Here is a 16,071-nt window from a genome sequence, read left to right as displayed (position 1 = left end):
ACTAGACTCCCCAGCCAGCGAGGTGGGAAAGGAGGAAGGCAGTCTGGGAAATGCTGTCCTCCAGCTCTTCAGTGGAGCTGTGGTTTCCTTCTGAATCACGTAACAGAGTTTGTTTGCACTGGAGTGCTGAGAAGAGAGGCGATTTCTGAATTTGCCTCACCAATGCCGCAGTGCAGGAACTCAGCTGAGCTCAAACATGGCTGTGAGGTCACCAGGAGGGTCCAGCTGCTAAAGCAAAATTGCCTTTGCTGCTGATTAAATCGAAATTCTCTCTTTGTCTACTGCCAGTGTGGGCTTAAAAATACACAGCTCACTGTATCTGCTGTTCAGATGGGCCTCTCGGCCTTCTGTTGTCTTTGACTGTTGTGAAAATTGTAGACCTGTCCTAAGCAAGAGTTCAGAGCTGAGGATCAAACTTATCCTTGGAAATCCTGTAACCCTGCTGTGATCATCAACAGAAGTGCAAAGCATAAGTTTAAGGAGATGCCCAGAAAATCAGGTGAGCGTGGCTGTGCCTGTGTTAAGCCAAGGTCAGCTGCAGCCTGCTCAGGGAGGGGTTTATTCCTGGGGATGTTTGGAGTCACAATGCACAAATGTTTCACAATAACTTTAGGCTCTGAGATAGTGTTTTATTGCTTTGCTTTTTTTTTCAAGTGCCACTCCTGCAAAACTGCCTTGTGTTATTCTTTTCAAGCAGTTTAGGTGACCTTACTTGCAGATGAGACATTTGCTGTGGGTGGATTGGCAACGACCAGTACTCAGCACCCACATCCTTCTAGAAAATCACTTACCTACTCTTTTTGTTGAATGCATGCAGAGGGGTGCCTTCTGCTGCTAGAGGAATAACGCCTGCAAGCTGCAGTGTTTCTAATCTGCAAAATTATGGGCTTGAAAGCACAATTGTAATGCTGAATGGTAGGATCACAAAGCCAGGATTGCTTGAACCTGTGTGAATTGAGGGTTTCTCTGCCAACATGGCTTTGCAGAGCTGCTGTGCGCTGGGTAGGATGTACCAGTGAGCCCCCTCGCAATAGCCAGGAGAGCAAAGGTAGGGCTGTGTCACGCTGTAGGTTATGCTGCTGGCAGTACCCACTGCTGGAGCAGTTTTTGAGATCTTAAGAGTAATGTAAATGAAGAAACACTGGTAGGAGCCTATGAAGACAGATCGGGAGCCATAAACTTTAGTGTATTCAGCCAGTGGTGTCTGAAACCACTGTAAAGGCTTTTAACTAGACTCTCTCCAAACAGGATTGGATAGCACTGTGACTTCAGCATGGCCAGTGGCTGGGAGACTATTTCAGTTACAACCAAAGCACTGCTGTGCATCAGTGGAGCTGCACTGTGCTAGCAATGGCTAGGCACAGGTTAAATTAGCAGGACTTTCTACGATGAATGGCAGCAATATAAACTGATACGGGTTTAATAAACGCATATCACATCTTTGGAACTGGACAAGAATCAGCAGACATGCTTGCCTCAGCCTGGGTGCTTCTGAATCTCTGCTAAAATAATTATTTTGGCTTAATGGAGGGAAGTTTCTAGGAAATGTGAGGATCAATGCATGTGACGCTAAGCACTGAATTTTGAGAGTATTTATTAAATATTCTAGGAAAGGACGTACTGATGAGAAACAGCTACTGTAGTTATAATAGTAATGTATTGGAACATCTGATAAAAGCAAATATGTGGATAAGAAATATTTGCTATGTGTGACTGTCTCATATATATATATATGGCTCTTGCAGTGTTGTATGCCGTCCTACTGCTGAATATTTATATCTGTTCAAATAAAGCAGGGAAAAAATGCAGGAAAAATAAGTGCTGATGCTAGAATTACTTTTGAGGCTTAAATACTGTACCAGAGGCTTCATTTTGGACCATTTTGTGGCACAGCATTTCTCAGCCTCAAATGAATTGCTTTTTAAATCAATGTTATTATGAAGATTGGTTAAAGATTAAAATAACGAGTATTCTTTTAAAAGTTAAGATGGAACCTTATATTCAAACCTTATTCGTGATGTTCTGTCCATTCAGGTCCAGTGTTGGCTTGGACTTTTGCCTGGGAGGTTTTCAGTTTCCCCAGTGTATATTTGGGGTGGTTTTTTGTTTTGTAGCCTCAGTTGCATAGTTTATAATAACTGAGATTCTTTGCATACTGAGCTGAGTACTGCTACAAATTTAGCCAAATACCCTGAACAAAACTAAGCAAAACAGTCCAACAAGGACAAAACCTTCCTGATTCCTGTTTACCAAAGCCATGGGTTTTTGGGGATGTCATGGGCTGGAGGTGTGTAGGTTTTGCAAGACCCAGCTTTCTGCAGATCTGAGCACTTAAACTGAAAGCTCAGCTGCTGCAAGCCTAGTCAAGTGGTTGTCCCAAATCACTGGCCACTTCTGCAAATTTTAGCCCTGTATGGAATTCTTTTGGTTGATCTTTTTTAAAGTTGATAATGACGTAGCAAAAAACTTAAGAGCCCAGTAATGTTTAAGTTGTTGTTTAACATACTCAGTACTAGTGTTGGTATGACAAGAATAAATGTTTATGGAGGTGACAGAAGAGAAAGCATGAAAAGAGACCAGGTCACATATGAACATTTCCTGATGATGGTGGAGCAGATGCTGTCCTTGCTGTGTTTTTAACTGGTTATGCTAAAAACTGCTGGACTGTAGTAATATCTCATTCTGTCCTGATGCTGTTTCACTGCTGCAAGGAGCCTAACTTACTACTTCTGCACTTTATGAAAGGATGCTTAAAAAAAAAAGAGAAGCTTATTTTGGCTGTTGTGCCCCTGGACCATAATATCTCACACCTTCTGCCTGAGTATAACCAAAGTGCTAATTGCATAGAGTGTGGGGAGCCTGGACCTTGGATGGCATATGTTTTCCTCTAAAGAACTGTATGGTTTCCCAACCAAAAAGCCTCCTGGGCTGTATATTTAGCCCATTCTTTGTCCTTGGAGGGTACTGGATTTCATTCAGTACAGTCTCTTTCAATGTAATTGGGGCACTGTCTGAGACCTCCTCAGCAGAACTGGTTGGTGACCAGGACTGCCATGGACTTCAGTGTATGCAGGGGGGTGGGCACTGAGTGCTGGTCCTCAGGAATGCACTTGTGGGAAATTCAACCTGAAATAACCCCAAAATATATGTTCTCTTTGATACCTGCTGTCACAGCCATTCACTAGCATTGATCTCTTTGTTTCTGTTTTAACACAGATTGCTCGTAGATCTTTTCGGCTGGCATATCCATCTCAGGTGCACTTTCCATCCCATTATTTTTGTGTTTGTCTTGTCACTGTTTTTTCCTCCCCTTCTTTTAGAGTTTTTGGCTTTTAGTCAATGAAATAGAAGTGGGTGTCTTGCCTTTTCTGTTCTTCCTGTTAAGTATTTGCATTATCAGTGGTTTTGTGTTGCTTTTTCATCTCTTCCATGTGTTACTAAGTGGTTTCTGATTAATTTAATGTGTCTTTAATGTCGCATTGGTATGTTAAAACATAAGAGATGGGAAAACTGTGCCTTTTTGAGCTAAAGCCTAAATTAAAAAAAGACCAAGATGTACTTTTCAACTATGTGCTCAAGTCTTAAAATTATAGACAGCCCCACTGAGTTTCATAGGATGACTCCAGTGGGTAGGTGCTTGCAGGACTGCAGTCTAGTAATTTGCTTAGGAACATATACCTGTCTGAACAAGACTTAAATGAATCGGTGTTCCTCTGGGGCTTGCCTGAAAGTCTGCAATACCTGCACTGAGTGCCAGTGTGCCTCCTTTCCTACTAATTTTTAATGACTCATTCATTACTCATTATTTCCAAGTTGGTGCAGCACATTCCAGAAGCAAGTCTGAACTACCAGAAAGTGCCTCCGGGATCAGTGGAACTGAAGGATTTTGACCAAAATATGAATGATAATAGAGAAGAGGATCCCTCAAGAAAAACAAGGACAAGAAACCGTGAAGAGGCAGGCCACCTTTTCCTTTGCTTTATACATAATGTTACTTTAAGGTGCAGAATGCATACTTGCTCTTTCTAAGCTGCTCAAAAAAAAAAACCCAAAAGTACTTCTCAAGAGCCCTGATTTGTAGGTATAGAAACAGTGCTTAAAAAAAGAAAGAGAAGACCAACAGAATCATCCTTCTTGGCAATAGTGACTGCAAGTTTCCTCTCTTGTGTAGAACTCCATTAACATTAAAACCTGAGGCTTGGTTGCTTGTTGTTTGCAAGGAGGAATTCACTGTCAGGGCCCACTTAGGCTATTTCAGTACTCTGCTCTTTTAAAGAAAAACTCAAAAATCAGTTTTGCAGTCTGCGGAACCAATAGTTTAATGGCAGGAAGTCATAGCACAACAACAGTTGTTCCTGATCAATAAAGGCACCTTGTTTTTCTGTAATGGGCATGCTGGTCAGAGCTGCCCGTAAAGCAGCAATGGAAGGATCTGGACCTTATGGAGAGTTTCTGCAGCTGGGCTTGAGTACTGTGGCACAGCTGGCTTGCTCTGCCATGCTCTACAGACAGCAAGGTGTTTGTTCTGTGTTGATCCCTCCAATGCATGTGATTTGATGCAATTCTGCTGGGGTGAGAGAGCAGGGTAGCCTGGAGGTCATTAGGACGATGCTGAAGAGTGAGGAAGCCTGGCCTGAAACTTGAGGCTGCAGATGGGCTTGGGGAGAGGGCTGCAGTGGGGTGATGGTGAGAGTGTGGAAGAGCAAACTTCTGATGCAATGGTCTGCTGATGCTTCTGCTTGCTTTCTGCCTACTGGCTTCAGTTGAGAAGGAAAAACTGGGGCAGAGGCTTCAGGGAGGTGGTGCGGGCAGGAGGGGAGGGCTGGGCTCTGCTGCTCCGGAGGGGAAGGTGTGACTCTAACAGGCACTTGGATTGAGCCGCTGGTACTGATCCTGTCCTGTCACTGACTTGAAGTAATCCCTCCCCTGTAGAGATGTGCCACGGCTGAATAAAAGATGCAGATTGAGAGTGCCCCCAGCTCATGCAGCCTTTCCTGGCAGAATCCTGTGGACTGTTTCGAACTACAGGACTTGAATATTTGAGGATTGGGGTTTTTTTGTTACTTTTATTAAAGCAGCATGTATCATGGGGGGATCACATGGCTATGAAGGTGGCTTGAAGTTCCATAAATCATATTACATGGTTTCAGGGAGACTGCTTTTGGGACTTCCTGCACTATGATTTGGCTTTTGGGTTTATTTTGAGTGGGGAGGTACCTGTGAGGCTTAGCCTTAAGCTTTTTCTTTCAGAAATGCTTTATTGTTATCTTACTGCAAACAACTCTGTCTCTTTGTATGCTTCTCAAGAAAAAAAATTGAACAAGATAGTATTAATCTTTTTGCCAGTGATGCACAAAGCTGCATGTCATCTTAATCTCCCTTTAACTTCAAGTATGATCCCTGTAGATGTAAATGTTTCAGTGTTACCATTTACTGTAAGAAAGAAAAAAAAAAAACACCAACAAAACCCACAACGGTTTTCAAATGTGCCTCTTCTGCTGAATTCTCTGATCTGTCCTTATGTAGGTAATCTTTGACAATCTGATGTTGAACCCGGTGTCCCAGTTATCACATACTATCCGTGAAAATACAGAAAACCTAGCTGAAAAAATGAAGTAAGTAACTTTTTTTTCTCTCACTGGCCTGAAATGTTGACTTGCTGCTGAGTTTGTCGAATTGCTATTTATGCATTGTTGCCTCGGGAATTCTTGTTATCAGGAAAACTCTGTGTAGGAAACTGTAGTGAATGAGGGGTAATGCGATTATTTGCCATTTCTTTTGTTTGTCATATGTTTGGCCTTTGGAATTTTAATGCTGGATTTGTAATACCTGTTGATGCTTTAACTTTGAAATGTTGCCTGTGCAAAGATAAAACTGAAAATTTGTGGTTTGTGTCTCCTCTTTCCTCCTCTGTCCCAAGGCTTTCAGAAAGCCTGCAGGTCACCAAGCTTGTGAAATTTCTTCAGTGCTTGTTGTAGAAGGTGTCAGTTAGGGAAGTACTTCGGATTGTTCCTAAATCAGCTGAAAGATGCTTTTGTCCGGTCACTAATCCAGTAATCTCCTTTGTTGCTGTATCTTGTGATAATTAAGTCTTTTAAGCAAGCAGCTTTTTTATGGCGATTTTAAGACCTGCTCCAATTCTCGTGCTGCAGGATTCTGTTTCAAAACTCTGAAGGGACCTGGGAAGAGATGGAGGCCAAAATTAACTCAGAAAATGAGGTGCCAATTCTGAAGACATCAAATAAGGTAAGACCATAAAACCAAGTGAAATACTGAAGGCTTTCATCCATGAAAGCTTTGTAAGAAACCAAGCCAGCAAGCTTTGGCCCTTCTCAAATACATTTTTGAAATGCCTAGGCCACTTACATGTGTTGAACTGCTGTGTTTTGTTGCTGTGTCAAGTGTGACAAAGTGACTTCCTCCAGAAGTTTTTCACCAAACTCTTCATAGTTCATCTTCAAAGACCCAATCTCCTTTCAGACATTCAAGTTCAGGGTCACTAGGCCTCATGTAAACATCTACCAAAGCATCACCTACCACGTGGTTGCCACAGCTTCAGTTTTAGACAGTTGTTTCCCGTGAATGTTTGTTTTCCATTCAACAGCAGAGTGATATTTGTGCTCTTGTTACATCTTTTTATTGTTGTTGGGACTGCCAGTAGGGATTTAAGGACAATAATGGCCCCAGCAAATACGGTTAGTACTAAGCGTACATATAATTCTGTGCAGGACTTGCGTAGCCTGGTGCTGCTGCAGCATATATGTGGCCAGTTGCTTTGTGCTGGGGTTGAGTTTATAAATATCTTCACGTATTTGGTATTAAGGAGGATGTGGAGGAGCCTTTGTACAGTAAATCTGGCTAGCATTTGAAAATCTAAAACAAACACTGCGGCTATGAACTTTTTGGTGTAGTAGCACTTGGTGAAATGATGCAGAGCAGAGGCACTGACCAAATGTGCCTGGATACAGATAGTAGCTTTGTTTTTTCTGTTAGATAAGCACGGTTGGAACTGACTCTTGAGTCTTCTTGATCAGATAATGCAGAAGGAGCAAGACTAGATTCCTCTGTTGATTGAGTACTTTCTTGCTTAATTTTCCATTCTTATGCTTTTGTTTCTAGGAAATCAGTTCTATCCTGAAGGAGCTCAGGAGAGTTCAAAAACAGCTTGAAGGTTGGTTATTTTAAATGTTTGGGTTTTGTCTCTTATGCCAGTAAGTTGCACAAAATAAAATAATGTGGCTTGATTTGTCAGGGAAAGCTGGGAAAGGATGCAGAAGTTAAGTTTGTTAGCACAGTGCTCTCTGAGTGCATATGGAGTGAACAGGAGATTTATCTTGTGCTGCCAATTTTTAAGAAAGTTGTCGACTTTTGAAATGTGGAAGCTGTCACTGTGGAAATGCTTTGTTTGTGGTAATTAGTATATTACCATGAGATGAACTGGCAAAGGCCTGTTCTGCTGAAGAAATATTTAGCAACTCTTTCAGCCTATAAGCTATGCAATACTTTTTGGACTTGAATTTTGAAGATAGTGCTCTGTGCAATAGAAAAAGCAAGACAAGCTCTTGCATCATCTAGAAGCTTAATAAAGCTATATAAAAACACATAGGCGTCATTTGGGGCTCCTGCTAAAAGCTTGCCATTTGACTGCTGTAGTTTGTCTTGTCTGATTTAACCAGGAAGCTGGTTAAGTTAGCTTTAGTCTGGAAGAGGTTTTGCTTGTGAAAGCTGCTTAGATCTGAAGGCAGTAATGAAGAAAATATTGTGACTAAAATGAACGGGAGTACTGCCTATGGTTCTACTGTGTTCAGAATGAAGGTAACTACCTTCTGTTTAGAAACTCCACTGAGTGCTGCTAATATGTCTCTGCAAGTCTCTTTTCTGTTTCTTTTTTTTTTCCCTCCCACAGTTATAAATGCTATCATTGACCCTACTGGAAACTTGGATGTAGTTGCCAGTAACAAAGCATCTTCTGCTGCTAAACAATCTACAGCCACTAAAGTCAGGACTGCTAATGCTTCTGGGTCCACGCTGGAGACTTTGTCTCCAGCACATATGAGAAACTACACACAGAAATCGAACCGCGGGTCTTCTAGCTTACAAGATGCGAATTTCATTCCAGATGGGGAGAAATATATGATTTGATACAATACTTTGTATTGCTCTTATATTGTAATCTACTGTCGCATTAGTATTGTGTACGAGTGGTTTGTGGACAATTTGTGTGGAGCAGTTGTTTAGATTGCTAACATTGCACAAAAAAAAAATACCTATGCTGTGAGGGTGAATGGAAAGTCTGTGTATGCCTTTTAAACAGGACTAGCACTGTGGAGCAGCACATGTTCAGCATATAGGCAAGCTGATTTTTAGACAATTACTCTTCCAGTGTGCCATAAAAAAAACAGGCTTTGCATATGCTCCATTCAATACTGCTGAAGCTAAAGTGTTCTTGCATTGGCCTGTTTATAATTATTCAGTTGTAATGCGGCGCAATTTAAAAAACTCTTTCTTTTTTTTGGTATTATATTTTGGCTTTGGGTTTTTTTTTTATTTTTTAATTGTACAAGGGAGGCATTGTGACTCCGTTGGAATCAACCTACAAATCCAACAGAGTGATTGTGCAATATTGTGGGTTTCCAGGAGAAACTCTTAATACAGTTGTGTAAGAAGCACTTTTCAGTGGTCATAAGGAAGTGGCCACGCTGAAGTTGTGCATCCTCATATTTTCAGTCCAAATCACAAAATAAGACAGAGCAAACCCTTTGTTTTTCTCTTGGAAAAAGTGTAAAAGTTGTTAATGGTGTGAATGTGAAGACTACTAATGCAATTACTATTTTTGATGATGTTTAAGACCCAAAGTGCAGGGTAGGTACAAAAGGGCATATTTTACGGTTTATCTTGTCAAATTTTCATTATTTTGGTACAAATGCTGTATTTAAGCTGCTTGCTATTTTTTTTTTTTCCTCTTAAATATACAATCTTTTTACAATGAGCTACAAATTCTCCAGGCTGGGCCAAAGACTAAGATGTTTGCAATTAACTGATTGCTAAGAAAAACATCTGTTCCAGTGGCTCATGTAATAAACTTAATTGCACAGTTGCTGTGAACTGGTGTTCACTTGCCAGCACTGAAAAAATAATGGCTTAAATGTAGCTCCACCTTTATGTCAAGTTCTGTTTGAGTTTTTCTTCAATGCAAAAGTGCTTGAAACCTGCCATTCTGTGATATCCTTCAGAAAGAGTGTCAGGCACTTGGTACACTTGGGATTTTTGGTCTGTTATAATCCTAGAAACATCAAGGATTATGTGCAGTTGGACTCAACAATTCCCTGTTTAAAAAAAAAATGTTGGGTTTTGTATTTTGTCTTTCAGTTAAACTGAAAAAATAAGCAAATTTTGTCACTTTAAGAACAAAAATTTTGGTTTTGGGGGGCCCTCTTCCAAACATGTTTACTCCCATTTTTTTCTGTCATTCTTCCTGGTCAATAAATAATCAGATAAAGAAATTATTTTGTAGCTGTGGAGGATACGTTTGCTGAGAAAGGTGAGCAGATGAGTTCCACTTTGCCCTCATACAGTGCGTAGTTTAACCAGTGAAAATGGTTTCCTAAGCCTGACTGCTTTTTGTGTGCTGACTTTATATTTTGGGGTGGGTAGTGGATTCCTTAGTTAGCTTCAGTAGTTACCTGAGCTTTTCTGCTAGAATGTTGTAACAGTGGGAACCTGTTAACGTAATTTAAATAAATAGGGATGCTCACAAAGTGTTTAATCTTACTAGCGAAGAGCATGAGTGCTTTCCTGGTGATGCCAGTGGGAGCTTTCTATAGATTTCAGCAGAAAAGGGATCAGTCCCAAAATGGGAGTATGCCAACAGGCCATTAGTTTCATTGAGCGTGCAAGATGCTGTCTGACAAACAGTAGGTGCAAATATCCTTTCAAGATTTCCAGTAGGTTATAAGGCTCATCTACTTGTCTGGAGATGCTTTTCCATAAGAAATTTGCTGGATTTCACGTAGGTGAATGCAGAATAAAAAATGAATGTGCCCTTGATGTTCTTCTGCCTGTAATATACGCACTATGTGAATGTCTTTATTCAGCTGTTTATTCTGATCTGTCTTTTACTGAAATACTTGACTGTGTCCTTGATGAATATCATAAGTGGTGGTCTTGTTCCTAACAAAGGAGACACTTCTTCAAGCCCTTCTTGGTTAGGGTTTGAACCAACCAGGTGCTACCCCAACTCACTATGAGTTGAAGGACCTTCACAGATAAGGTGTCACTGCTAGTTTCAGTTTTGCTATAAACATGTGAATTACTCAGACATCTGACTTTTTTATTATTAATTGTTAACCACATTGCCACATCTTTATGGCTATGCCGTAGTATATTTTGTTCCTCTACAACGTGTCCTTGATAGGACTTACGTTTACCATCATTTGAAAATTGCTTGATTCTTCTGTCATTCATAAAAACATCAGGGACAGAGCTTCTTCCTTGATTGCTCTGTTCTGAACTTGAGAGAGAGCCCGCAGACGTCTTAGATCAGTTAAATCAACCTGCAAAATACGGTAACCTCTTCAAGTGACTAATAAGGATGCAACAGTCGGTGTCTGTTTGTAATTTGGAAATGTGTGTGTGAATGGGGGGGAAGATGCACAGGTCGATTTGTTTTATTTGTGGCTCAGCCAAACTATAAAATGCTTCTGTGTCCTGACACAATGTTCATCCTTGGATCATCGCATTTAAAACTGTTTTGCTAGTCGATGATGAAATGCAACGTGTTTTTTTCTTGTATTCACTGCTTCTGAAGTATCCCCCATTTGCACTTGTCTGCTCCAGATAAGCCAAAGAGCGCTAGCCACCTGGCTGTAACTCCTTCAGTCATTGTTCATTTCCACGAGCCCGTACTGTATGCAACCATCAACACATGCCTCTGTGTGACTCCAGTGTGATCGTAACGGATGTGTAACGGTGTATCTGGGTGGCCCAGGATCAGTGCATTGGGTACCTGCTGGCTTCTGGGAGCTACAGACAGGCCTTGCATTGAGCTTGGCAGGGATGATGCTGACCTGTGGGTCACTCTTATACCACATCGTTTTCGTGTGTTTTTTATCTGACTAAAGAAATGTAACAAAGGGTGAGATTTTCAAAGTCTTGGGGAAGGGGGTGCTCAGTTCCTTCTGGGTTTCCATATGCTTTGGGTGCCTGATGACCTGTGCACCTTTCAAAAATACTTGAAAACTGTGTTCTCAGTTCAATGCTTACAAATGTAAAAACCTCTTAACTGTTCTGATGGCGTGAATGTAAATTCCTGTGAGAATGTGCACGAGCTTTGTGAGCGAGGACCTAGGTGTATCTACAGTGATGTCATGTTGTGGTCATGCTCCGGGAGAAAATAACGTCTGCAATCATTTGAGTATTTTAGTAAAGGTACAACTAGTGGAATGTTTACATACGGCCTACTGAAAAAAAGAGGAGACAAAAAAAAAAGATAGATAGAAAATGGTAAAGTATTTAAGTGCAAGATTCTACTAGTTTTTTCTTGTTTTGCAGATCACACTAGCTATTTTTGAAGTTCAGTAAATGTGTGTAAGTTTTGCAAAAATACCAGACAGAACTACCTGTTCACTTTTGATGTGCCCTGTGCTGAATTTGTGCCTATTTCACTCTCTGCTGTTATGCTGCTGATTCTGCTGTTCTGAACTGTTCACTGGATCATTCCATTTGCATGCAACACAAATGCAAGCTGAGCTGTCTGAGAGTAAAGCTGAAACACGTTTGTATAACTTGAATCAATTAATGACTTTCTCTTTTCCACACCCTCTTGAAATGCTGTGTATAATTTTGATTTGTTTCTCCTGCCCTGATTTTTTTCCACTTTTGTTTTGGTTTTTTTTGAATGGTAATTTATTTTTGTTTGGATTATAGGCAGTATCTGTACATTTTGTTTCGAGGTGATATTGTGGATGTCTTTAAAAAAAAATTGTTATTTTATATAATTTTATCATAAAGTTGCTCTAATAAATCATTCTTTTATCATGTGACAATGAGTCTGCATTTTATCTCTTAATTTGGGGAGAGTGTGTGGTGGACTAAATATTTCCACTCTTTGTTTGCATTGGTGTATATAGTGCAGCATAAATAAAGAATTGTCAGCAACTGTGAAGACTGACGGTGTGGCTGGATCCATCTTGGTGCCACCTATGTGTTGCCTTCGGAGGCGTGGCACCTGGTTCAGGAACGGCACGGCGACCAACCCCAGGCCGCTCGGTCCATGAGCTCACAAACACCAATGTGGTGGACGGCAAACGGCGTTTGTTGATACGTAACACAGCCTTATATAGCTTGGGTTTACGACGTCACTTCCGTCCGCTTACATCATGAACTAAACGGAATTGGCTATCCGAAGGGGGTCCTACCTTTCCGTACATCGCGAGATCTTCTGACCGCCAGGCCTTAGCTACCCACACCTATGGCTGGGACATATCCCTCTCTAATAGCACAGGAGTTCCCTTTCCCCTGCCCCTGTACTTACAGGATTGAAGTCTGCAAGTCTCCGTCACCTGAGGGTGTTCTGAGTCCAGTATGGTGATACTTGGTTTAATTTTTAGTACTGTTGTAATTCATTGCCACAATTAATGGTGGTAATTAAATCCAGCCTGGATATAATCATTCCCCAGCAGGTATGTGATTATAGACAATTTTATTATACTCCCGCTTTTGCTCTCACCTTATAAGTGGTTTTTTATATGTGTATGTGTATTTATATATATATTGGAGGTTGTGAAATTGTTTTGGTTTCTCCATTCTATCACTGCCCTCCTTCCTACTGTCTGACCTTTGCATCCTTCCTGGCACTTTCAAAATGACGTTAATTCCTCTTTCACCCCTGCACAGCCTTCAGGTGCTTGCAGCCTCCCCCACCCTGCTCGGTGCCACATAGGACTCTGCCTCCACACCCTCTGCATTAGCACAGCTTCTACAGGAAACGCCGCCTTGTTTGCCAGCAACAACTAACACACAGGCAAAGGGGGAAAAGAAAATCAGTACCTAACCAGGATCAGTGGGACAATTCCCATCCCTTGGTGATCTTCGCAGTGGACACATCAGTATGAGACCTATTATGTAGTTCTGGAATCCTCAACATAAGAAGTATTATGGAGCTGTTGGAATGGGTCCAGAGGAGGGCTACAAAGATGATCCGAGGGCTGGAGCATCTCCCATATGAGGACAGGCTGAGAGAGTTGGGGTTGTTCAGCGCGGAGAAGAGAAGGCTCTGGGGAGATCTTACAGTGACCTTCCGCTTCCTGAAAGGGCTACAAGAAAGCTGAGGAGGGGCTGTTTACAAAGGCATCTAGTGGGCACTGGCTATGAACTGGAGAGGGACAGATTTAGACTAGGCATAAGGAAGAATTTCTTCGCTATGAGAGTGGTGAGATACTGGAACAGGTTGCCCTGTGGCTGCCCCATCCCTGGAGGTGTTCAAGGCCAGGCTGGATGGGGCCTTGGGCAGCCTGACCGAGTGGGACATGTCCCTGCCCATGGCAGGGGGGTTGGGGATGAGATGATCTTTAAAGTCCCTTCCAACCCACACTACTCTATGATTCCGTGTTCAAAGTTTTAGGGAGGCTTTTTGTTTTAAAATACCATAAAATAAAAAAATTGAATTCTTCTCCCTCTTAAAAAGCTTTCTTAACCTGAGTTTGCATATGCTATGTTTGCAGAGAAGGCTTTCTGTTTTCTCTGAAATGCAGGGCTGTTACACACTTGACTGTATTGCCTCTCCACAGGCGTCTCCAGCAATACTGAGTGGTATTTGAGTTGGGATGCTGTGCGAAGTGCCCTTTTGAAATCAATAATGCATCCACTTTAATAATTTTTAACAGTCAGCCTGAGTAAACATGAGAGGTAGTGGAACCATGGACAAAACTATTTGTAATGTAATGAAAGCTGCTCTCTGGCAGAATTTAAAAATGAAGGGTAGATGGCAAAAGTAACGATCTCCTTGGTGCCTCTTCCTGCTGTGTGTTAAGCTGCAATCCTGCCTGGTTCTTCAACATCCTCATTCACAGGTGGAAATACTCAATTTTTCCAAATGTGTGTAGAAGCAAACACCAGAAAGTCTTGCCTTGAGTGGGGCTTGCAGGAACCTTTCTTAGAGCAAACTTAAAGTCATCAGAGAGGCAGGTTCTCATTTTTTTGATGTTGTGTGAAGATCTGCCACTAGATGCTTGTCTCTTGGGTCCTGCCCCCGTGATGGTGTGGGAGGACCATGCATGCTTTTTTTGACAAGGGTGTTTTTGGACTATTCAAAAGCAAAGCTCTGCTGCTGTCAGCTTTTTCTGGTGGGATGGAGTTGGCATGGAGCAACAGTGAGCAGTTTGGCTGTGGAGTGTGTTGCTTTTCTTATAAGGGGTACAACCATTTGCATGCAGCCTTGCAGAGACTTGGAGCGCCTGCACACAGGAGCTCACTTGATCCAGTTATCTACAAAGAAGTGTATTATTTTAATGCATTGACTGCTTAGGTCTCTGAATGGCGTGGGTGGAGCAAAGGAAGCCAAGAAAAATGAATGTAAGTGACTAGTACTCACTAGAGTCCCAGAAAAGACTTGTTCAGCAGTAACACTTCCACTTCTGTTAACACTCGACTCACAGGAGCCATGAGAATGAGAAAAAACTAGAAATCCAAGGCACCTGGCAACTGGGCTCCTTCATAGACAAGGAGAGAGCCACAGGCACAGGCAAAATTTGTTTTCAGCAAGAGGACCTGAGGCTTTAGCATAGCAGGACCCACCAACAACACGTCTCCCTCCTAGTCACTGATAGTCGGGCAGGCTCAAAGAGGATGGGTTTTAACACAGCCCCCAGCAGCATCACCACAGGCAAAGCAACCTCTATGAAGCAAACGAAATACTCTTTATTTTCAGGAGGATGCAAGAGTAGTTGCATTGGGCCAGTGATTTCCTGAGTTGCCAGGTACTTTGCAGAAAGAAGAAAAGGAGTGTAATTTTTGTAATACAAATCCAGGTGTATTCCGGACAGACAGCACGCACTGAAGCTTTTCCTAATACTTGTAGGTCATCTTTCCTAGGTGCAACTGGAAACCAAGCGCCACACGGGGGACATGGCAAGGCTGAGGGAGCAAAGAACACTGCAATCACGTGAGCTATTTTAATTGAAATACTCTTCCAAACAAAACACAGCTGACGAGCATTTAATTTTAGGCTGGAAAAAAAAAAATTCCAAGTAAATGTTGAAACAATTGACTTGAAATATTTAAGTCCGTTGTTAGACATTTTAGTGAATTCATCAAATTTTTCTAAAAGTGGAAATTGATTAAAAGTATTTCCAAACAAAAATCACAATTTTAATTAAACTTTGAAATTTTTCTAGGCTTGTCAGCTAAATCACTTCCCATTTTTTGACTTGAAATGGATTTTTTTTCCCCCCACTCATTTGAATAAACAAGTTTTTTGGCACAAAATATTAATAGAGTATTTTTCTTTTGAAGTGTAAGGACCCTGGCTGTTCCTGCCTCCCATCCTTCTGTTGGTGTTCAGAGCCCAACCCCCTAGTCCTTGTGAAATGGAAAGTGTAGTTTTGTAGTAATCTCTGCAATGGTAGCGACATTCTTGTCTATTATTAGCTCTTGGAGATGAGGAAGTGTTAAACTGGCAGTTTCTGCTTAGCAAACCTCCCACACAGGCATTAAAAGATCTTTCACTGTATCTTTTAATGCATCCTTCTAACAAACTAGAGCCCGAGTGTGATTTTGAGAGTGAATACATTAACCACGATGTGGCATCCAACTGTACAGTGAGAGCTGAATTTACTCAAATGTGTGGGAAGGTGGCAAGCCAACCAGAGCAACTGGTAGAAGAAGCCTTGTCCGAGAGACGGGGAAGAGGAAGAATAAAAAAGATTGCTTGTTTGCCCTTAAAGATGCTGATCTTTTTCTTTCCTCCCTCCAATTGCATGAGTTGGTCAAATAAACTGTATTACTTCTCTCCGCAAACCCCCTTTGGTCTTTAAACAGTCAGAGCTCCAGCACTGCTAGTGAGATCAGAAACCC

The 16,071-nt window shown here is 41.6% G+C and overlaps 1 protein-coding gene across 9 annotated transcripts in view; it reads left to right on the top strand.

Moving 5' to 3' along the window:
- CEP170B (centrosomal protein 170B) overlaps positions 1–11,593 on the top strand; it is a 59,677-nt gene extending 48,084 nt beyond the window's left edge. For 5 of the 9 annotated variants that reach the window (XM_069858958.1, XM_069858954.1, XM_069858951.1 and 2 more), the window contains 6 exons: positions 3,217–3,255; positions 3,814–3,957; positions 5,527–5,615; positions 6,153–6,246; positions 7,120–7,171; positions 7,907–11,593. In XM_069858958.1, the coding sequence (XP_069715059.1) occupies positions 3,217–3,255; positions 3,814–3,957; positions 5,527–5,615; positions 6,153–6,246; positions 7,120–7,171; positions 7,907–8,142 (654 nt within the window). In that variant the 3' untranslated portion in view covers positions 8,143–11,593. The remainder of the gene's footprint in view (positions 1–3,216; positions 3,256–3,813; positions 3,958–5,526; positions 5,616–6,152; positions 6,247–7,119; positions 7,172–7,906) is intronic. The other 4 variants (XM_069858959.1, XM_069858957.1, XM_069858956.1 and 1 more) reach the window with 1 other exon arrangement.
- Positions 11,594–16,071: the final 4,478 nt, after the last annotated feature.

The sequence above is a fragment of the Phaenicophaeus curvirostris genome, chromosome 5 (genome assembly GCF_032191515.1).
Source record: "Phaenicophaeus curvirostris isolate KB17595 chromosome 5, BPBGC_Pcur_1.0, whole genome shotgun sequence".
In the NCBI taxonomy this organism is placed as follows: Eukaryota; Metazoa; Chordata; class Aves; order Cuculiformes; family Cuculidae; genus Phaenicophaeus; species Phaenicophaeus curvirostris.
Note: the sequence above shows the minus strand (reverse complement) of the source record. Positions and strands in the feature narration are given on the sequence as shown.